Below are 22,647 nucleotides of genomic sequence, written 5' to 3' on the forward strand. Positions count from 1 at the left end.
AACCGGGCACAGGGGAAGGTAGGCACGGCCTGGCTAGTCTACCATACCATGCCCATGGGCGCCATGGGTGCTGGACGCAACGAGGCAGCGGCATGTGAGGATGCTTTGGATGGTAGCTGGCCACTGAATCTGCGCGCAAGCAAGCGGACTAGCGCCAGAGATGAGCTGAGCCTGAGCGCCATACTGTAGACATGGTGCATGCGCGATGCAGCCACACCAGTCCATCCCCTTTTGGCCTTTTGTTCCCCGACGAAGCCCCTAGTCACTCCGGCACGCACAGCGAATAATTATAGTCGTTTGTGCTCAAGTGTGTTTTGTTGCTCGATAAAGCTCACCTTACTCTATTACTGTTTTTTTTTAGATCACCTTACTCTACTCCTACGAAGTACTCCTAGCTCGGCGTGTAATCACTAGTTAGCAAGCAGTGATTATGGTTGTTTGTGCTCTACTAGCACTAACAAGTAAAATGGATCCCCCGCTGCAAAAAGGAAGAGATAAATCAACGAAAAACGTAAATAAATCCACAAGTGCTCATCGATCAGTTCTGCGCCGAAGGCTGGTCGGACTAAAAAAGTGTTTCAGTTCATCGATAATCGGAAAAGGAAAAAGATACTCCTGCGTCCCATCCATCCGCGCCGAGATTGCAAACGGCTGCTGCCGCGACCGTCTCGGTTCCCGTCATGTTCCCGTTCACATCGCACGGCTCCTTTTTTCCGTCATCTCCGCCGCGCACCAACGGAGCTGACCCACCCGTCCTATATATCCTCGCGAATGCCCCCGCACTTCCCTCCTCGCTCCCGCGCCCCCACGCAAGCGCACACTCGCACTCTCTAGGCGCGCAGCCGGTACAAATCGTGCGTACCGGCGTCAGTCACGCACGGTGCCTTTCGCCCACACGCGCGCGCGCGTCCACGCCGAGCCGAGCTGAGCAGAGCAGGGCTTGTTCGACCGGCAATGGCGAGGGCATTCTTACCCTCCGGCCTCGTGGCGGTGGTCGCGCTCGCGTGCCTCGCCGACGCCGCGACCGCGCAGCTGCGGCGGAACTACTACGCCAGCAGCTGCCCCAGCGCCGAGTCCACCGTGCGCTCCGTCATCTCGCAGCACGTCCAGCAGAGCTTCGCCGTCGCGCCCGGCACGCTCCGCCTCTTCTTCCACGACTGCTTCGTCCGGGTAAGCCGCGCGTCTTTTCTGTTCTTGCTCCACCGTCCTGGCATTGCTGATTGCCGTGACCTGGTCATGACCGTGTTGCTGTGCGCAGGGGTGCGACGCATCGGTGATGCTGATGGCGGCGAACGGGGACGACGAGAGCCACAGCGGCGCGGATGCCACGCTGTCGCCCGACGCCGTAGAGGCCATCAACAAGGCCAAGGCCGCCGTCGAGGCGCTCCCCGGGTGCGCCGGCAAGGTCTCCTGCGCCGACATCCTCGCCATGGCCGCGCGCGACGTCGTCTCCCTGGTACGTGCAATACCACGATTGCCTTCGCCAGTTCACCCGTCGCACCACCGTGTAAACAACGGGCCGTGCCGCGCTATCCCGTGACACCGGGGTACCCGGCGGTAGGGAGCTAGAGCGGGGCGCATGCGCCCCTGTCAGTCGAGCCAGGCTCGCACGGACCCCAGGACTCTGAAATGCGCAAGTCCTGGTTGGCTCATGCAGTCAGGCTCGTTTCCCTCCCTCTCTCCTCCGTGACCCCAGCCGGGCGGGCCACGGTCCGGCCTTGCCTTGTGCGCGCAACCCTTTTGCTGAGCGCGCCCAGCCCCACCAGGCCGGGCGGGGCCGCGGTGACACTGTTCGACCAGCTTGCCCGTCAGTCACTTTTTAGACCACCGCGCCATCCTGCTATGCTGCATCTATAGGCTAGGGTAGCCATGGTCCAGCCACGCTGCCGGCCGGTGATCCGCGCCCATGGCCGGGCCTTGCATTGCAGGGTCAGAGAGATGCAGCAGGGTGGCTCGATCTTTCCGGTCTCTCGTTCCCTCCCGAAGCGCAAAAAGGTGGTGCTTACGGAGGACACAGCGATGCGTGTCGGGCGCGGCCGGATGCCGGCCGGGTCGCGTCGCGACGCACGCATGCGCCGCGCGGTTCCGGGTGTCGTGGTGCCCGCGGCGCGGTGACCGCGCCGGGGCGCCTTGGATGCGTACGAGGGGCGAGTACCGGGGCATGCACAGCTAGCGTACTTCTTTAGCCTCCGGCCTCTCTGCTTTGGGCCTCCGGCGCTTTCAGCGACAGTGACGTGACCCGAAATGAGATTCGAGGAGATCGATGGGAAGCTAGTCGGGTTCCGCGCAACCCCGGGTCACTGTAAGCTCGGTGCCGTCGTCTGTATGTTGCCCGTGACGCTTTCGCAGCAGAGCGTTGGCCGAGTAGGTGCCTGTGAGGACGCTGCCTGCAACTGCAAGAAGGCGTGCCCCCGCCCAGCAGGCAGACAAAGTTTCCATTCCGTAGCGTCGTAGACCACTGACACGCATGACTAGGTATGGACAATTTGGCCTACGTACGATACGAGTGCTCCTCGGAGCACCAGGAGAAAATATCATTGCTGAAACTCTGTCATGGACGGCTCCCGCTAAATCGAAAGGATTACCATGCGATTGCAATACCAATCGTTGCTGACATGTTTCTGATGTTATTGTAGACCGGCGGGCCGAGCTACGGCGTGGAGCTGGGCCGCCTGGACGGCAGGTCGTTCAGCAAGTCCATCGTGAAGCACGTCCTCCCGGGCCCCGGCTTCGACCTCAACCAGCTCAACGCGCTCTTCGCCAGCAACGGCCTCACCCAGTTCGACATGATCGCGCTCTCCGGTACACCACTGCTTTTCCTTCCTTCCTTCTTCGTTAGCGTTTGCACCGTATTATTATATTTCAACATTTCAGTAAAGTAGGTTGATCGCAGTCGCAGCGCAAGCATCTTTCTTTGGCCCTGTGCGCACTTCACGTGACACATCCTGCTGCTTGGAGCAGAGGACAAAGCGGCTCACTGTTTCACACCGCACTGCATTTCTCTGTTATTTTTTCAATGAAAAGAGCCTCCCACTTTCGTTTTGTTTGCTTCGAAAGTAGAAAAACACTGACACAGTGATAATATAGAGGTAATTTCTTTTCCTCGAGGGAAAATGGAGGCCTCTTTTGCACGGTAACAGGCCCGGAATCTACTTTCGTTTGGAAAGACAGAGAAAGTCATGTGCTGTTTTCTGACATAGTACTAGCAAGCAAGTAGACAAAGGAGCCCGTTTGTGTGTTTGTTAACGCTTGTTTTTTGTTTGATTCCATTTTGGGAGTATGATAAACTATCTCAGTTACAGTACACGGGCACACAAGACACTTTGTCTGAATGTTCTTGGTTTCGTGTGAGATCCTATGCTTGCTTTCACATAACCGGAACGCTTGGATTCGGAACCAAGCAAGGCCCACCCTATGATGACACAAAATAGAAACAAAGTACTGCTAGCAGTAACTTTCGACTATACTGGCCAATTTGGCCCATGCAAAGTTGAAAGGACTGTGCGTGCAGGACCATGGGAGCACAACTGTTTTGCATAAAATCTTTCGTCCTTCGAACTGACAAAGTCCACTATCACTTGCATCCGATACTGAATTTGCACTTGCGTGTGCTAGCCTACTTGTTTAGCTATATTTTCGTTAATTTGGCAAAATAATATCCTTCTCATTGCTAAAAATAATTCATCCTGCACACACAAGTTTTGTTTTGACAGAGAAAGCACACAGCAGCTGTCGGTCTTGAACTGCTATTGGGCCAAAAACTCACTGTTGTAGCTTCGAATTTTCTACTTCCAGGCGAGTTAGATGATTTTAGGCCGAACGTGGATTCGATTACTCAGACCAAATGCACACATTACCGTTTATACTAAAATTAAGGATGTGTTTAGGTCTCAGGCTTAATCAAGTCTTAGTCAAATGATATACTACCTCCGTTCCATAATGTAGTGCGCCTGCGCTTTTCAAGATTTAAGTTTTATAAATTTAACCAGCAAGACCGACTGTGGCGGGAACAAAAATTATACCATTGAATTCATATTTTTGATACGAATTCAGTGCAATTCAATGATATAATTTTTGCTCCAGCTGCAGTAGGTCTTGTGGACTAAATTTATAATCACATTAGATCTCGGGAAGCATGTGCGCACTACATTGTGAAACCGAAGGAGTAGTATACAAGAAGAAGAAAAACTGAAAAAAATGTATGAATCTCCAGACAAGATCAAAGGAATATAGTATCGACTTAGACATATTGAAATAGACAGTCTCAGTCGACTAACACTTAGCAATATTGTAAAACTGAAGAACTGTTTTTCTCCAGGAAAAAGCAGCAAAAATTTCATCCGTTTGTCATTTTTTAATCAAAATTTGAATCTGTTTCGTGCCTTCATTTGTGTTACATATAATGCAACAGGCGCGCACACGATCGGGGTGACGCACTGCGACAAGTTCGTGCGTCGGATCTACACGTTCAAGCAGCGGCTGCGGTACAACCCGCCGATGAACCTAGACTTTTTGCGGTCGCTGCGCAAGGTGTGCCCCATGAACTACCCGCCCACGGCGTTCGCCATGCTGGACGTGACCACGCCCAAGACCTTCGACAACGCCTACTTCGACAACCTCCGGTACCAGAAGGGCCTGCTCGCCTCCGACCAGGTGCTCTTCACCGACCGCCGCTCCCGCCCCACCGTCAACCTCTTCGCCGCCAACTCCTCCGCCTTCTTCGACGCCTTCGTCGCCGCCATGGCCAAGCTCGGCCGGATCGGGGTCAAGACCGGCAGCGCCGGCGAGGTGCGCCGGGTCTGCACCGCCGTCAACTAGCTAGCGTTCCGTTCTGTTCTGTTACAGCGTGTGTGTGTGTGTGAGAGAGAGAGAGAGAGAGAGAGGGTTAGGCCGGTTCGGTAGGTTCGTGGATTACATGTGATGCAGCGCAGATGCAGGGTGTTTTTGCTTGTGTGTGTGTTGATACGTTTTGTGGTGGGATTATGTGAGTTAACAATTCTTTGATGGGGGCTGTGGGAGGGAATGGGTCTTAACGGAAAATGAGATTATTGTTGTCAGATGGTTATGCTGAAACAAATGCGATCACTCTGCTTTGTGTGACTTCCACGTTCCAGGTTCAGTGCTCGCTTGTAAGACAGTTCAGGTCAATCAGTTTTTCTCCACAGCAGCAGAACATCATAGAAATCACAGAGCTTTTGCGTAGGTCCAACCTGCAAAGAACAAGCAAATGAAGAATGTAAACGGTGCAGTAACATGTTCACTTTTCCCATGAATCTTCAAATTCAATTCCAATAACCAGCCACTCAGTTTGCCTCTTTGCGTTATTCGTTCACGTACAAGACTGAATACATAGCGGTTTCCAAATTGGCACAGTATCTTTATTTATATATAATATAGACACACACTCAAGGGTTCTTCAGACAATGTGCAGGAGTACAACAGACATCATGGTTTTATTCTTTCTTCTTCACCACAAGAACTGGACACTTTGCGTGGTGGCTACAATAGTTGCTCACACTGCCAAGGAAAAACCTGCAGTAACACCAATAGCAGAGCAATCGCATCAGTTGGAGATGAGAACATTGAACTCCCTCCGACTTGTACTAAATCAGCGACAATTAAAATGGATCGGAGGGAGTAACATCTTGTCAAATGTGTCTCAGATGGTGCATGTGAATATGTGATGGCTGATGAGTACTTGATTTTTCGCTAAGAAGTTAGCAGTAATCATGTTCTTGTTTAGTTGGTTAAGTACATATAGTCTTCATTTTAAACAAGCAAGTACTCCGTACAAGATAGTTTAACTTCTGCGTGCTGCCAACAATCTACCTCTGAGCTGGGTATGACAATTTGGTTGTACAAGGTACACAAAGTATGAATAACGACAGTACACCAAGAACAACATGGAACTCAGGTGATATGTTTTATTTTTCAAAAAGGAGGCCTTTCCCCCAACTCAGATGATATGTAGGTAATCACTTAAGAAGGTGAGCGTAACACACCAAAAAGATAAATTAGGTGATAACCAAGTTTTTTTTCCGACAAAGTGTGGATTTATTAGCTCAACATGGAGCATCACGGGGATAATCAAGTATTTAGCTTGCACAAATGCTAGAGTGCTTAGAGCTGAGTTCACATGTGAGATTCAACAATACATGCCCAACATAACAAAAAACATTGTTGTTGTAGAGGCAGTTTTCATCGTGAGATGTACAAGGTCATCTGAATGAGGTATGTCTTACCTCGCACAGTGCTATGATCCTTAGAGGTGAGTTCAACACATAAGATTGATTTAACAACACATGTTGTACATAACAAAAGACAGTAGTTCCAGAGGTGTTTCTGGGTTTCATGTCAAGTTGTTTTCTCTGTGACTACCTCACTGTTATTGAATTCTAACATGTAACTTCTCTGAATATTAACTGTCACTCATCATCAGAAATTACCAATCAGTACTTGGTAGTTGGTATCTGACCACTACCCATCTATGTACAGACAAATAAACGGTAGCTTTTGAGTATAATTATTTATCCCTCGTCAATTTAGGTGTCCGTCCCATTGCAAGCACATAAGAACATCATCGACAGGAAATGCATTTCACTACAAAAACGATGAAAGAGGACAACATTCACTAACTGATTTAGCACAGAGCACTACAGAGTAACACATTTCCAGAACTCAAAATGAAATCCTGATGAGCAGAAAAGGATGATGATTGCTACCTTTGTATAGGCCCTCGGCTGTGGCTTCCCAGGATGAGCAGATCAACATTCAACTTCTCTGCAGCTTCGCATATGGTTTCCTTGGGATCACCCACCTCGATGGCGGTCTCTGCTTCAACCTACACACAAAACAAATAAATTAACCGACGAGACATAGCCGATGAACTAATCTGATCTGGGAAAACAAGATCCAGTTCTGCCCCCAAATTACTAATTCTCAGAGTCATGGTCGCGCCCATTGACCAGATCGAGGAAGAAATCAGGCAGGTGAGCGCGAGAATCACATACCCCGTGTTCGGCGCAGATGGCCTTGGCCTTGTCGACGAGCGCCTGGGCGAGCTGCCGCTGGTGCTCGGTCACGGACCTGATGAGCTCCGGCGACGCCACCGACGGGCCGACTGCTCCTTCAGTAGAAGCCAGCAATACGATTTAGTTAGTATAGACTACCAGTAACTGGATGGATGGAAGAGAGCCTGAGAGGTGCGGGTGGGGCTTACGCGGGGAGCCGGCGGGGAGGTAGCTGAGGGGGGAGAAGGGCTGGACGGTGAAGAGGATGAGGCGGCGGGGCGCGAGGTTGCGCAGGGCCCACTCGAGCGCGTAGTGGCTGCACTCGCTCTCGTCGATCGCCACCATCATCTTCTGCTCCGGCGGTGGCGGCGGCGGCGCCTGCGCGGCCATGGTCGGCTGCTGGCGAGACGGGATGGATGATGGATCGAGACGACTTTCGAACTGTCTACAAGGGACGACGGGCCTCGGCTGGTTGCTTCTGCAGTTCTGCTTCTGCTCCTCCTGTCTGTCTGAAGTACTAGTAAAAAGGTCCACGCCGTCGCCGCGTCGCGTCGGCTGAAGGCGACCTTCTTCACTGTTCCGGTTTCTAGACCTCTGCCGTTGTTTTGCCTGAGCCCACGGACATAGCACATGGATTAGTTTCTGGATAAGTGTCGACACAAACACATGTCAAAGTCCGAACGTTTTTTACTCTTTTTTTTAGGGTAACGAACGTTTTTTACTAAGTATGATAAGTATTTTATGATACAGTTTTACTAATTTTCAATCGTCTGAAGACAATTTCGTCTCATGTCGTTTTTTAGTCCGTCCGATTAACACGAATCTTAGCGCCTTTCGTTTGTCCTCAATGTTGGGTGTGTGGTGGACCTTTTTCCTTCTTGTTGGGCTTTCGGGCTTGCGGGTCTGCAATGGATTTCGCTATTTGATCCGTAAATGATAGGCGTTTTTGAATTTTCTATTCAGTTCTGGGGCGGTGTCCTTCCCTTGTTCTATCTGCAGAAGGGGTTGGTGGGGTAGGCCGAGGCGGGGCGGAGACGGCCGAGGGAAGGCGGGGGTGTCCTCGCCGGCGTTTAGCAACGGAGATGGCGCGCGGCGAGTCCTCCGCGTGGAGAGCTTGTAAGCGAGAAGCGTGCTCCATAGAGCCGGCGGCAGGCACGTCAGGTGTTGGTTTGGAGAGGGTCTCGGCGGAGCTGCCCCCCGTGTTCGCCACCGGCAAGCTCTAGTCGGTGGGGGCGACAGCAGTCGCCGGCGCCGTCGGGGTGCAAGGTATCACGCTCCTTCGCGCTGCCCTTTATTCTGTTCTATACTAGTAATATGCCCGTGCTACGCTACGGAATCACAAATAAGTGTCAGGAGCCTATTGAACAATAAAGGATGCATCAAGACATTGATCACAGTGATACTCTCTATTGCTGATAATTATACACTGAGCAAAATCAAACGTATTGTTTCCAATCGATGAACCTCCTTTTCCAAGCCAAACATTTATTTCTCCATTTTTCCTTGGCAAAGACTTGTTGTTCTCTTTACCTCACTTTCTCATTGCCCTCCCAAATTGAGGGGACAGAGAGCAAGTGGCAAATAGAAAATCCATCCACACATTTGGGAACCGTGACAACACCAACCTATGCTAGAATCAGGTAGATGATAGCCTATGCTATGCCGCATGCGCTTTGGCATTAGGTATCTCGGCTTCATTTTTAGTTTAATAACGCAAGGAAGATAGGTAAAAAATATCAATTTGCCCCCATTGACTTCATATTTTGTCGAATGAAGAAAAACATAATGAAAAACATTAACCAAAATAATTGAAAGTGGGGATATCTTCAACACAAGTTCCTGTCTACTATTGTTGATATTTTTTGTAACTACTATTGTTGAAATTGCCAGTCAAAGTAAATTCAAAATTGGTACAATGGTATAAAAGATTATACTGGACAGACATGATCCAGAAAAGGATCCAAAACACACAGAAATTAGCTTTGGCACATGGGAGCGTGCGCTCCTGCCATCCGAAATAATATTTCAAAGTTTGAAAAAAAATTAAACAAAAACTTGGTGCATACATCTCGACATTATAAGTGTGCACATCAAGTTTCAGAGAAACCAGCATTTTTTGTGGCTTGTGAAAAAGACAAAAAGATGTCTTGTGAAAAACACTTTTTAACACTCGATTTTGACCTTTCCACACGCGCCACATAACTTGTCGATTTTTCGTGAAACGATTTTGTGAGCATGTACAATGTCAAGATGTACGCGTCAATTTGTTTTTGTAACTTTTTGACATTTCAAAATACATTTAAAACACATTTTGAAAACCACGAGCGTGTGCTTGGATGCAGATTTTTTGTCCAAAAGGACCCCCTGTCGAACACTATTGCCAAAAAAGACTACCTGTGAGTAAAATTGTCAAAAAGGACCCCCTCACTAGTGGCGGCAGGTGCGGCAGGCGACACGTGGCACCTGCCGCCACGCCAGGAGGCGGCGGGCCCTGCCGCCACTGCAGGAGGTGGCCACCGAGGCGAACGGGAATCCCAGGTACTCAACGCGCCGCGACGGAATGGGGCGGGCCAGGTGGGCCCTGCCGCCAGCGGGCGAGGCGGCGAGCGCTGCCACTGCCGCTCCCTGGCCGACAGCCCCTGCTGTGCGCGGGCTGAGGTGTGGGCCAGGCCACCACGGGAGGAGGCGACATCTTTCCCTGACGCGACAACGGACGCAGACGCCCCGCACTCATTCCCACGCGTGATTGCTTGTTGCTTTGCACGCGCTCATTCCCACGCGCGTGATTTAGGGCGATTTTCCCTGTTGCAAACGGCGCTCATTCCTACGCGTGCGGATGACAATGAATTTGACAGGCGGGAATCACTCCGGCTTTCTTCAGCGGATGCGACGGCACTGAAGGAATCACTCACTCGCTGCGGAACATGTTGTGCCGACACTACAGGGATCCTCTTTCTTTTATCTCTCTCTGCCTCCTCTTCTCATCTCTGAGTGTGTAAGAACAGAGAGAAAGATAAACTCACTAGGCACTTTCACTCGTGATTTAGGGCGATTTAGAGTTGGATTTTGAATATGGTGTAGTTGAAGAAAAGATAGAAGAAGGTAAGGTCTATCCATTTTTGTTGGTTTCTTTCGCATGCATGATGTTTTTACTCTTTTTGTTTAGTTCATAACTATGTGTTCTGTGTTGTGTTAGACATTATTTCATCAATTTTTGGAGTCATTTAGAGCTTCAGCAGTAGGATTTGCCTGGCGAAGTGAAGCACGAAGTTGAAGATCAAGGTATGAGCTTTGCAATACATGTAATTTTTTGTGCATGCACGATGGTAATTAGTTAGTCTTTTAGCTCGTCATTAGCTATGCGATGTTAGTGCTTAGAGGTTAGAAATAATTTCAGACGACAGATACAACATTTATAATATTTTTTTAGAAGAGTAGATTGAACATGTTATATCTATGTTAGGTGCATCCATTAGTATTGACATGCGAGAAATCTTAATATGGTAATTAAGAAAAAAAACTTGTACTATAATTGTTCATTGCATGTGGTATGTTATTTCATGTGGTATGTTTATTAATAAGTCTATAGTTAGGAAGCCGTAGGTCCACTTTGTTATGTCGCAATAATCTAAATTTTATATGTTAAGATTATGTGCTAATGTACTTGATGATGTATGTAATTAGATAAAATAATTCATCTTAGTAGCAAACAAGGAGGAGATGACGTGATTGAAGAAATTGTGTTTCCATCTTCGCTGTCCCTTTTGAGGTGATGACCACATACATGCAAGTGTTATTTTCATACTTTTGATAGCAGAAAGAAAAATCCGTGTGTAATATTGATGTTCATGTGATAATAGGTTGACTCCGTTCATATAGTACTGGCGACGAAAATTTATTCGAACTATTTGGACTCTTAATTTCATTCGCAAGCACATCCATATTGGAGCTAAGGTATAAAATGACACCGTAATTTTGTTAATATTTTTTATATTTGATGTACTATTGTGAATAATGTGCATGCCGCTGTAAATATTATTATTTGTAAATAAATGATTGCTATAGTATGATATGAAAAAATTATATAAAGCCGGAAGAAATTAAATGTTTTACTCATATGACATTAAAATGTTATTATCGTACTATTATGTTTAGTGGTTGTTTGTATAGCGAGTAATTACCATCGGTTTTGTCATAAACTGCTGTAAGAAAATTAATTTGTACTAAGTCATTTTTACTCTTGTAGACGAGTTTGAGAAAAAATAGATCTTTAAATACACTTTAACCAAACTACCCCTTAAAGTCTACGCAAATGATTCTAGAAACAAACCAATATTTGTAACGAAAATACGGTTACTATTTTAGTCGTATGATATGTAAATGTTGTCATCGTTACTAAATGTTCAGTTACTAATTATTTGAAATGTAAACATGTATGGTGGTTAGGTACTATGAAAAATTTAGTAGTGTACTATGGAAACGTCTTACGCGACGGTCTTTTCGAGGTGGATGTGTCCTTGTGCGAGTCACCTACAATTGTAGTGAGAGACCTGGTCAACGTGGGTTACGCAGCAGTTAGAAGGTGCATCCGAGCGGTGTTTGGCCCAGGGATGCAGGAAAAAAATGACAATGGAGGCCTTCGTCGTTGACGGAGGAAATGATGGGACAGTTGCCCGTTGGGGTTTGCGGCCTGTCACAGGTGATCGGTCGTGGGGGTCGTACATGAGGTTTGCAAGCAATCCCAATAACTCAATGTATGGTCAGCCGATGGTGTATGTGGAGTTCATTTCAGTCACTGATGTTGCCGGATGCAGTAGTAGGGGTGGTGAGGTCGAGTTGGCCATCACATCAGCCCCTAGCGTCGGCCCATCAGAACCGACGGGCGGCCAGCCTGTGTATGACACAAGATATTGGTCTGCGGCCGTTGACATGAGCGAACATGTGGAGGGATTGTCAGAGGCGCTAGATGATGATGATCATTCTTCTGCATCTTCGGAGTCAAGCGAAGAAGAAGATGTTCCTCCTCAGAGGGCGGTCGCGGCGACACTTCAACCTGGGTTTTTACATGATATGAGCATCACCAACAAATTTCACTCTGCTTCTGGCCTAGGAGCGGGGAGCCTGGAGGTTGGCAATGGGTAGCTATGTAATCGGCATCCACCGCCAGCATAGAGTGAAGCAGTCTGATAAAAAAGAGTTGAAGGTCATATGCATCCACACCGTGAAAGGTTGCCGCGGAAGAGTTCTCGCTAGACTGAAGGCTGGGGTATGTCAGCCATGGCATATCACAAAAATAGTGGAGCATACCTATGAGCAAACTGGGACTCTTTCAAATCACTGCAATGTGACAGCAAAATATGTGGCACGGACGATGGAAAAGATTGTGCAGGGAAGTCTCAACATTAGTGTTAGGGCTCTGCAAAAAGATGTAGAGGATCAAATTGGCTTCCCTGTTAGCTACAACAAGGCTAGGCGTGCGAAGGAAAATATATTCAAGAACTTGTATGGTACCTATGAGGAGGCCTATTCTTATGCCCCTAGAATGCTTCATCAGATAGCAAGTGCTAATAGGGGGACTCAAGTTTGGCGGAGAGAACGTCCAAACCCAATGAACACGGGTGAACTAATCCTGGACCGCTTATTCTGGGCATTCGCCCAGACTATACAAGCCTTCAGGCACTGTCGCCCGGTATTATCAGTGGATGGTACCTTTCTCACTGGAAAGTACAAGGGCACACTATTGGTGGCGATTGCAGCAGATGCAAATAATCAGCTTCTTCCTATTGCATATGCATTGATCGAGAGCGAGAACAAAGATAGCTGGTTGTGGTTCCTGAGCTACATGAAGATGGGTGTTGTGAAAGAGCGTGAAGGTGTTTGCATCATCTCTGATCGCATCACTGGATTATTAAGCGCTCTTGACATAATTAAGGCGTCGAAAGAAGAGTGGGGCTGGCCCGATCTAGAGGGAAGGTGGTGCATGAGGCATTTGGCAGCAAACTTTTACTCCAAATTCAAAAACAAGGATTGGTTCAAGTTATTCAAGAGGATGTGCATGCAAAAAACTGAAGCCAAAATGAATGCGATCTGGGCAGGTATCAATGGTGAGATCGACCGCGCGGCCTTGCCACAGAGAGAAGACCGGAGGGGTCGTAGGACGCCCATAAATTTGAGCCAGTGGATCGGCAAGAATTGCCCTCATTTGGACAAGTGGGCGCAGGCTCACGACACCGGGGCTCGGTGTGGAATAATGACCAGCAACATGTCAGAGGTGTACAATGGTGTTCTTAAAGGGGTGCGAGCACTGCCTATCACAACCCTAATTGAAGAAACTTGGAACCGGACCTTGTCATACTTTGCAGACAGGATCCGAGAAGATGCAAAGACATCTGGACGAGAAAGCAAAGAAGTCCCAAAGTCATGGCAGCAGGAAAGTGGACGCACTTAGGAATAAGTAGGAGGTCAATGTGCGAGCCAAGTACGTTAAGGGTCACCACAAAGGATAAAAAAAGCAAGCTGTCACCCTCGGCTCAACCTCCTATGAGTGCACTTGTAACAAGCCCAAGCTTGAGGGCTACCCTTGCAGTCATGTGCTCCGGGCGGCTGCTGATCTAAAAATCAGCGTCGAGCCGTACATATTGACGTACTTCAATATATACAATCTGTACAACACTTGGAACTATGAGTTCTGGGCTTGGGGCATTGATACGAATTACAAAATGTTGTGGCCAGATGGGCCGAAATGGATTCCGAATGCCGACTTGATGAGAACCGCAAAGGGACGACATCAGTCTAGCCGTCATTGCAATGACATGGACCATAGCCAGATGGGAGAACCAAGGCGATGCCGCGTTTGCAGGTGTCCTGGACATTCACGCAGAGAATGCCCGTATCGAGCCAACAACAATGCATTATGTTGATATATATGTACTCGCTATGTCTATTTATATTTCTACTCGTTATGTGTACTTATATTAAATTTAAATTGAATCTCTTCAGATAATAATGTAAATCGCATCTCTTTATATTTTTTAAGTTAATTTTGATTTACATTTGTATTTGTGTCTTCCTCGTAATTTATATTTGTATGTTTGTGTGTGGGTTATGGGTGAAGTGCCAGTGTTTTTGCAGGGGCCCCATGACGCCGGCCACCGTTGCCACCTATTTTTGAATCCAAATACTAAGCATGATTATCGGCCTTTCAGAGTTCGAATCATAAAAAAAACATGGCCATTACACAATTCTTTCCTTGCTCACCTTGACGCATATGGACTACAAGGGTTTGTTAGGCTCATATCGAGCGAAGACCCTTCCCAGTTACGTTTGGACCCATCCCTTTTGACATCCCTCGTTGACCGGTGGAGACCTGAAACCCACACCTTTCACTTTCGTTTTGGGGAGCTTGCACCTACACTGAAAGATGTTTCTATGATCACTGCTCTACCAATTAGAGGTGAGCCGTTAGTCTCTCCACGAGTGTCTCCATCTTGGCCATTAGATATAGCAGCCCATCTTGGGATGGAAATGCCAGAATCACAACGTACTGGTGGCCCTCGGGGCATCCCACTCGTCTGGCTTCGTGATAACTTTCGTTTTTTATCTAGCTTCACCAATGAGGAGACGAGAAAAAGACATCTGTTTGCGTATTTGTTGTGGCTCCTCGGGACTCTATTTCCAAATTCACATGGGGACATAGTTCTCCCTGGTCTCATCTACATTGCATAGAATATGGTAGATGAACCTTTACCCGAGCAGCCAAAATACAGCTTCGGTTCTGCCATGCTATCTCATACATATAGAGGCTTGTGTGATGCCACACAAAAAACCTCTTTCGCACAAAAAGCTCCATTACTTTGTGTCGCCTACGAGTTTCTACAGTTGTGGTCCTGGGAATACCTCCCTGTAGGATGACCTCGTATAGTACAACCCGCACACCAAAACGACTTTAGCGAGGATGGCAGTGCAACTATGGCCACCAGGTGGACAAAGGCACGGAAACGTTGGTCTCCAGATATTGCGAAAAATTGTTACCCTATGTACCGCTAGCAGTTTGAGATACTTGATGAGGCAGAAGTCACATGGAACCCGTGGACTCAGGACCAACTACAAATGGTCTTTGATGCTCGAGCCTTCACACTAGGCATGTTGAGCGAGAGTGCATTCTGGCTGACTCGCTGTAACTTATTGTTCCTGTGGTGTGTTGAGCCTTATAACCCAGAGCGTGTAATGAGACAGTTCGGTCTCTATCAAGAAATTCCACCACCTTTTCCAAGACGCATCGATGAGGAAACCCATAAGTAAGATGTGACCTCCCTAAATAGTTAGTGTCTTTTTTAATTTACTAAACTCACACTTTGTTACATAATTTGCAGGCTAACCAATATGGGCAGGGGTTGGAGTTTATACGATTGGAGGGAACACAACATTCAATGGGTACAGAAGTGGGAAAATGAAGCGCTAGCAGATATAGTGCATCAACTTAGGTATATTTTATTTACATTATTTTATTACGATGATCATACGATGCGTGAAGATGCTTTGCTTTCATCACAACGGTTTATGTAATTATTTAATTTTACAGACCATACGATGGAAGTACAGATCAAGCGTACAAGCAGTGGTACTGCATCAACACACGTGCTAGCCTGGCTAGTCAGCCAACTACTATACCAACACATCTCACACAGGAGGAGCAGGCACGGAGACATATTGAGCTGCATGCAGCTTACTATCGTGACCAGATGGTAATCACTTGTAACTTTTTAGGTCCATCATTTCATAATCATTTGAACCAAATAACATCCAAATATTGTTCAGCTTGCAAGCTGCAACGAAGTAGGGCAGATGGCTACGGAAAGCATGCCGGCCCAGGGCCCAGCTCGCCCGTCATTCAGCAAACGTTTTCAACAATACCTGGTAACAAAGTTCAGATGTGGTAGAGGCGATGATGTTGTCACTGGAGTGTACAACATGCCGGTAGCGAGGTCAGCCAGACTGAGTGCGGCACCGTTGTCTAGACCGAGCGAGGCGCGTACGAGCCATGGGAAGTGGGGGGAGGGTCCGAGTACTAGAACGACATTGCCACGACATGACTCATCTCTACCACTGCATCGCTCTTCTTCGGTGCAGCTTCGTCAGGGGCAGACATCTGAGGACCATGGCACGGGCTTGGATTCAATGCCCGAGCAGACTCTTTCCCCTAACCCATATGTGTACACAGGATATGACGCATACACCCAAGGTGAGGGATCTCAGTCGTATCTCTCCACGCGAGGGATCTCCATGCCCGAGGAGACTCGTGTACCGGATTTAAACCAGTACTACGTACAATGGCCAGACAGTACAGGCGAGGGATCTGATCAGGTAGTCATGTTTACATTTTAATGCATTTACAATGATAACATATATTATCCTCTAACAGTTTGTTAACAATGTTTCTATGTGCAGGGTGGCATACCTAATGTTAATTGGGACGATGAGAACACCCAACGTGGCGTCAACGCAGGTGTCCCGGGAGCATCACATGATCATGGCGACACGGTTACATCATTAGTTACAGAGTTCTTCGGAGGGGACGTTATTGGCCCATCTTTTATCCCCGCGGAGTCACAACCATACGCCTACAATTACACTTCAGGTTCGCAACAAGGATTCCCGACTCCACCACCTACGCAGGAGTCGCAGACACATGAAGCCGAATTGGAGTACGGCCACGGTCTTCGTGTAACTCGGCCACCTAATCGCTTGGAGCTTTCCGATCGTAAGGAAAGGCTAGGTGGTCGTCGTAAACTACGGTGATTCATCTATCCACGTGCGTGACCCATTGTATCTACATATGTCAGTATCAGACTTTTCGATTTGAACATCTATGTATGCTGAAATAAAAATGCACCAGTCTTCGGCTTATGTTTTCGCGCAACCCTTTCCCCTCAATATTTTCCCGCCAACGCTTTCCCTCCATATGTTCCCGCCACCCGTTTCCTGCCAACCCCTTCCCGCCATATCTTCCTGCCACCCGTTTCCCGCCAACCCCTTCCCGCCATATGTTCCCGCCAACCCTTTCCCGCCATACTACAGTCATTCTTTCCCGCCATTTTCTCCTCTCTACCTATAAAACCCCCTTCAGACAGAGGTGGATAAGCATTCGAGTGTAGTGTAGTCGAGATGTCCCATTATCCTTTCGATCGTAGTTTTCACCCTGGGATGAGCAGGACTCTTCTCAGGCTAGCTACCGATTTCAGGATGGACAATAGGATAGTTCCATGGGACGAACTCACCGGTAGTGACACCATAATGAATAAGTTGGCTCACCAATTACGTAGGTCTGGGTGGCCTGAAAGGACCTATGAGGAGGTACGTAAAGAACTTCTTAGGTTGCATGCAAGGTGGAAGAAGGTAGTGGAGCCGAAGAGTGAAACTTTCAGAAGGACTTCAGAAAAGCATCCATTTTATGGACTGAGGAAAGCAAGGACGAAGATGATATCTTCATGCCACCGCTTTCGGGTTATGCATCCTCAAAGGGCAAGAGTACTGCATCCTCGAAGAGCAAGAGTTTTGCATCGTCCAAGGGTAAGAGTTCTGCATCCTCGAAGGGCAAGAGTTCTGCATCGACGGAGGATGACGATGATGCCTTCATGTAGTTTTTAAGCTGTATTCCAGTTCTACCGTTTAATTCAGATGTACTTGCATTATTAGTTTGTACTCTCTTATTGTAGGGCATTATGTTCTATCTTAATTTCATTTTGTAGTTGTTGCACGATGTTCGATATTAGTGGAGGGAAAGAAAATGCCACTACTTTATTCTAAAACTATTTTTTTTCCATTACGACATGGTACAACTGAAAATAAGATACATCGTAGATTTGAAATAAAGCTACATTTAACTACTGAAATAAAGCTACATTTAACTACTGAAATAAAGCTACATTAAACTGCAGAAATAAAGATACAAATGATTGCGAAATTTATAATACTACCACAGGAATCTACTGAGTCCAGCATGGATATTTTCCTTTTCCATCGCTAGCTTCTTCTGCTGCCTTGGCCTCACGAGCCCTTTCTTTCTTTCTCTGCCTCTCTGCCTCACGAGCCTCCTTTCGCTGTCGTTCGTGCTCCTCCATGCGACGAGCCTCTTCCCTATTTTTCTTTCCTAAATCCTGAAAAAACGGTGTTGCTCCGCATAATATTCTTTTAACTCCCTCTCTTGCTCTGCTTTCTCCTTAGCTTCCGCCTTCTCACGTCGCTCTTCCGTATAGAAACTATTCCACGCACGGCGACTTCTTTCACGAATCTCAGTCACTGCCCAAGCCGGCATCTCCGTGTCAATCCAACGATAGTACATGCACAGAGGCGGAGGAGACTACAACAAGAAACAAGAATGTTATTAAAGAATATATCAAAATACCGAGAAAACTAAGCGGGAAAATTAAGCGGGAAATTTTAGGATCCCTGTAGTGTCGGCACAACAGCTTCCCGCAGCATCCGATTCCCGCAGCGAGTGACTAATTCCCGCAGTGTCGTCGCATCCGCTCAAGCAATAGCCAGAGCAATTCTCACAGTGCTGTCCCATCCGCTGAGGCAAAAGAAGCTAAAGTAGGACTGATTCCCGGGCGAAAGAACCTAAAGCAGGGCATCAACGTGCATTTTCCCGCGCGTGGGAATCAAATCTGGGAATCACCGCCGCCAGTGTCGCTGTCGCACACGGGAATCAGCGCCATCTGTGTCCCCTTGTCCGATGTGGCAGAGAGGCCGCCTTAGCAGGTGGCGGCCTGGCCCGCAGTCACGTCGCCACTGCAGCACGGCCTGTCGGCCTGCGAGCGACAACCGCAACAGAGGCCGCCTCACTGGGTGGCGGCATGGCCCATGTCGGTGTTAAAACCGGTGGATCTTGGGTAGGGGGTCCCGAACTGTGCGTCTAGGTGGATGGTAACAGGAGACAAGGGACACGATGTTTTTACCCAGGTTCGGGCCCTCTCGATGGAGGTAAAACCCTACTCCTGCTTGATTAATATTGATGATATGGGTAGTACAAGAGTATATCTACCACGAGATCAGAGAGGCTAAACCCTAGAAGCTAGCCTATGGTATGATTGTTGTATATGTCTATCGACTAGCCTGGCCTCGGTTTATATAAGGCACCATAGGCCTAGGATAACAAGAGTCCTAGCCGAATACGCCGGTGGGGGAGGAGTCCTTGTCTTGATCGCCAAGTCTTGTGGAATCTTCCTTGTATGCAGTAGCTGTCCGGACTGGCCCATGAGTATACGACCATGGGGGTCCTCGGCCCAATCTAACAGATCGGGAGATGACGTGGTGAATACCCCTTGTCCAGGACACCGTCAGTAGCCCCCTGAACCGGTCTTCAAGTTTAGGGACGCTCCTCGATTCTTCCGAACCGTTCTTCATCTTTAGTCGTCGGTCTTGAAAACTGGTTCAACAAATCTTCTCATCTTCGATCTTGAGGATCGCCGAAATGCATTCGACGAGTTTATACGTCGGGTATCCGAGGAGCCCCTTTAAGTTTCCGACCTTTATCAATGCCTTGTTATTTTTGTGCCACACCTCGGGTTTGAAGTTGTTCCCAGGCGGCAGCGTCCTCTTGCGTCCGAGCTCCAACACCGGACTGCATTCGAGGTATCTTTTGCAGCCGAGCACCAATGCCGGACTGCTTCCCAGTCCTAACGCCGGACTATGTATCCGAGCTCCAACACCGGACTGTATCCGAGGTGCCATAAATCACCTTGATTCAAAGAAGTTTGAAGGAGTTTAGCCAAGCTTAATACCGGAAATGCCCTCTATGGAGCCAGCCACTAGCGCCCGAGCTTTATGCCGGACTGCTTCCGAGGTGGTGCACCACCCCGAATGTGGGCTGGTTTTTGTCAATATTGGTGCAATTTATTCTCTGCCGAGATACATAGCCAGTAGCCCTCAAGGTGTGTATCGGTCTAAAACCCGAGATGCACATGAAGGATGACATAAGACCGCTGATCCCCGTAGCCGCTGAGACTCAGGTTGATTTGCAAAATCGGTCTGAGGATCAAGTCCTAGCTCGGCAGAATACTTCGGGACACAAAAAGTGGCGTGCTCAGTCCTCAAGACTCAGGTTGGGTGCGGCCGACCAACCTGAGGATCAAAATCTCCTCGGAGACTGTATTACACTTAAAAATTTTCTGCATTGGACAGACAATGCAGTAGCCCCCGAGACACTGGTCGGGTGGCAACACCAGATCAGGGGATCAATGTGCCCCTTTAATATTTGTAAATAATAAGCCTGAAGCCCAGTAGCCCCCGAGCCTTAATGCGGGCACGGGTGGCCGAATTAAGGATTGATATCCATAGTAAAATCACAAATTATGTGTAGTGACTCTATGTATCCAAGTACTTTACGTCATTAATGCTCAGATCCGCATTGTATAAAACTTTGTTGGCCGACCATTGGCTTCCACCTCCTCGGCCAATAGCCGAGGAGTGTTTGTCCTACTTTACAAAGCCTTTATGAGGGCAAAGATTTACAACAAACAAGGCAATCTGGCCATACGGTTTTATAAACAAAGGTACACAGAGAGATATGTTATATTACTGTTTAACAGAAGAAATGTCTTCCAAAGAAAATAGTCCCGCTATCGATTCCTTTCTTTGGGTTGTCATGCTAAGCATGATCATGAAACCCCAACTCCTATGTAAGAGCAAAATATCGAGGATTTAGTTTGGGAGGCCAGTTAATAGCCCCCGGTAGTGTTCGGCGACAGTCAAGGTCAAGCCGTAAACACTTCGGCCATTGTTATGAATGGCCCGTCATTTAACACCGGCATCGGATCGCTGACCAGTTTATGCTTATTGTGACAGTCAGTTTTCGGCTTTCTCCACTGAGGTGCTTAACCATGTGAGCTGGAAGCACAATCGTAGTGGTTCTCCCTTTGCACACCTAGCCGAACAAAGCGAAACGTAGGAGGCAAGCGCAGGAGCCGGGCAACCCAACTATTGACCGAAGACACAATTCGAAACCGATGCACATATAGCAATATCCGAGAATGTTTTTGCCGAATATCTAAAGGTGTCCGGCGTTGCACTGCGAGACTCGTGCTGAAAACACACAATAGTTTAAAAGTGCCATGGGCTCGAAAAGCCAAAAAGCTTATTCAAAAGGTTAATGTCCGAACTAGATCATGTGTTTGGTGCCAATCCGAAAATTGGACTTTGGAGAAAAAAAAGGTGCTTATGCCGTGCTTTAACATGACACATCCTATCTCAAAACTTCAAGCGGGCCAGCCTACGGCTTCAACCTCCTATCGCGAAGGCGGAGTACTTCTTACTAGGCCAGTTTAGCAAACTAAACTCTAGCGGCTTTGAGAGAGAAATTAGGCTCCCCGGCTAGTGACCGCACACTTGTGTCGAAAAAAGGAGTGATAGACAATAATAATAATAATAAAACTTTGCAACGACTAAGAAGAAGAACACTTATCATAAAACGACTCATATACATTTAAGAGCCCCCAAGTTACTTGGGTAAAAGAATGATTGCATGTACCGAAGTACTTATATCATATCTATGTTCAACCAAACTTTAAACGCATCTTAACCGACCGTCGGCTTCTCCCTCTTCGGTCAAGGACCGAAAAGTGTTATGTACTCCATCTGTCGAGAATATTGACAGTGTTTCCAATAACCAGACAATCAGGCCATAAGGCTGTAACGGACAAAGCGCTCAGGGAACTTATGCTATATTACTGTGAAGTGTAAGAAGCATCTTCGAAGAAAATAGTACCCCCACCGATACCTTTCTTCGGTGCTCATTGTTATTATGAGACTTGTGCAATAGATTTTTTATACTCATGAGTTCCGTTGTGTGCCGACCATCATTGAAAACTATAAGAGCGCTAGCTTTCGGCTTCAACCAGTCTGAGGTTCGGCTCGGATGACCCGATCGTGACAATCGCAGAGGTGCTCCCTTTACTCCTTAGCCGAACAACCGGGAACGTAGGGGTAAGCACAGGAGCGAGGCAACCCAGCTTGCAAATCGCTTAAGTCAATATGGTGCATATTGTGGTGTAATACACGAACCAGAAACGAAGCCGTACAAGTATAATCATATGCAAGAGGAAAAAGCTTCATGGAGGAAGCCCCAAATAAACGGGGTATTTGAATTTGCGCGTCACAAACAAAGTTTGGACAAAGAAATTTTTACAAGCAACTTTTTTCCAAAAAAGTATAATGCTTGGTCAAGCCGAACACAAGTTAAAAATTTAAAACTTTGAGCATGAAGGCAACTTAGCTGGTTAATGTGTTCGATATTGATGACGCGGTTCGAGCTTGATGCGGGACAAGGTTCCATCCCCCAAGCCGGTCTCGAGGTGGCGGAGCAAAGAGCTCGGCACTCCGAAGTGGTGACATAGCACGGTCAATGTAGGATGGCAGGGTGATGCCGAAGTCCCCGGCATGGGATAATGAAGTGTTGACGAAGCCCCCCGTCCAGCCGAGGTGACGCCAAAGGATATAGTCCGGCTGGATCATTTTCCTGTACACAAAAAATAGTGCAAATCGGAGATAATAGTAATAATAATGATAATAAAAAATTCGTTGCATAACAAATAATTTATGCAAAGTGAGTAATAAAAGAAATATGGCCTGGCGCCAAAGT

The 22,647-nt window shown here is 47.6% G+C and overlaps 3 protein-coding genes across 4 annotated transcripts; 2 read left to right on the top strand and 1 right to left on the bottom strand.

The window, feature by feature from the left end:
• Positions 1-796: 796 nt before the first annotated feature.
• LOC119365990 (peroxidase 50-like) lies at positions 797-5,100 on the top strand. The gene is made up of 4 exons (XM_037631651.1): positions 797-1,170; positions 1,259-1,456; positions 2,637-2,802; positions 4,412-5,100. The coding sequence occupies exons 1-4, from the start codon at positions 955-957 to the stop codon at positions 4,816-4,818; spliced, it is 987 nt and encodes a 328-aa protein (XP_037487548.1). The 5' UTR covers positions 797-954; the 3' UTR covers positions 4,819-5,100.
• Positions 5,101-5,261: 161 nt separating this feature from the next.
• On the bottom strand, positions 5,262-7,520 carry LOC119365991 (universal stress protein A-like protein). 2 transcript variants are annotated; one of them, XM_037631652.1, is made up of 4 exons: positions 7,220-7,520; positions 7,011-7,126; positions 6,723-6,841; positions 5,262-5,532 (listed from the first exon to the last, which is right to left on the bottom strand). In XM_037631652.1, the coding sequence occupies exons 1-4, from the start codon at positions 7,398-7,400 to the stop codon at positions 5,454-5,456; spliced, it is 495 nt and encodes a 164-aa protein (XP_037487549.1). In that variant the 5' UTR covers positions 7,401-7,520; the 3' UTR covers positions 5,262-5,453. The 2 variants fall into 2 exon arrangements, with proteins under 2 accessions (XP_037487549.1, XP_037487550.1); XM_037631653.1 differs by having other exon boundaries at positions 7,011-7,120; positions 7,220-7,518.
• Positions 7,521-15,867: 8,347 nt separating this feature from the next.
• On the top strand, positions 15,868-16,906 carry LOC119368538. Its single transcript, XM_037633773.1, has 2 exons — positions 15,868-16,373; positions 16,458-16,906. Exons 1-2 carry the CDS (start codon positions 15,870-15,872, stop codon positions 16,806-16,808), a joined length of 855 nt encoding a protein of 284 aa, XP_037489670.1. The 5' UTR covers positions 15,868-15,869; the 3' UTR covers positions 16,809-16,906.
• Positions 16,907-22,647: the final 5,741 nt, after the last annotated feature.

This window comes from Triticum dicoccoides, chromosome 2B, assembly GCF_002162155.2.
Source record: "Triticum dicoccoides isolate Atlit2015 ecotype Zavitan chromosome 2B, WEW_v2.0, whole genome shotgun sequence".
NCBI classification, from domain to species: Eukaryota; Viridiplantae; Streptophyta; class Magnoliopsida; order Poales; family Poaceae; genus Triticum; species Triticum dicoccoides.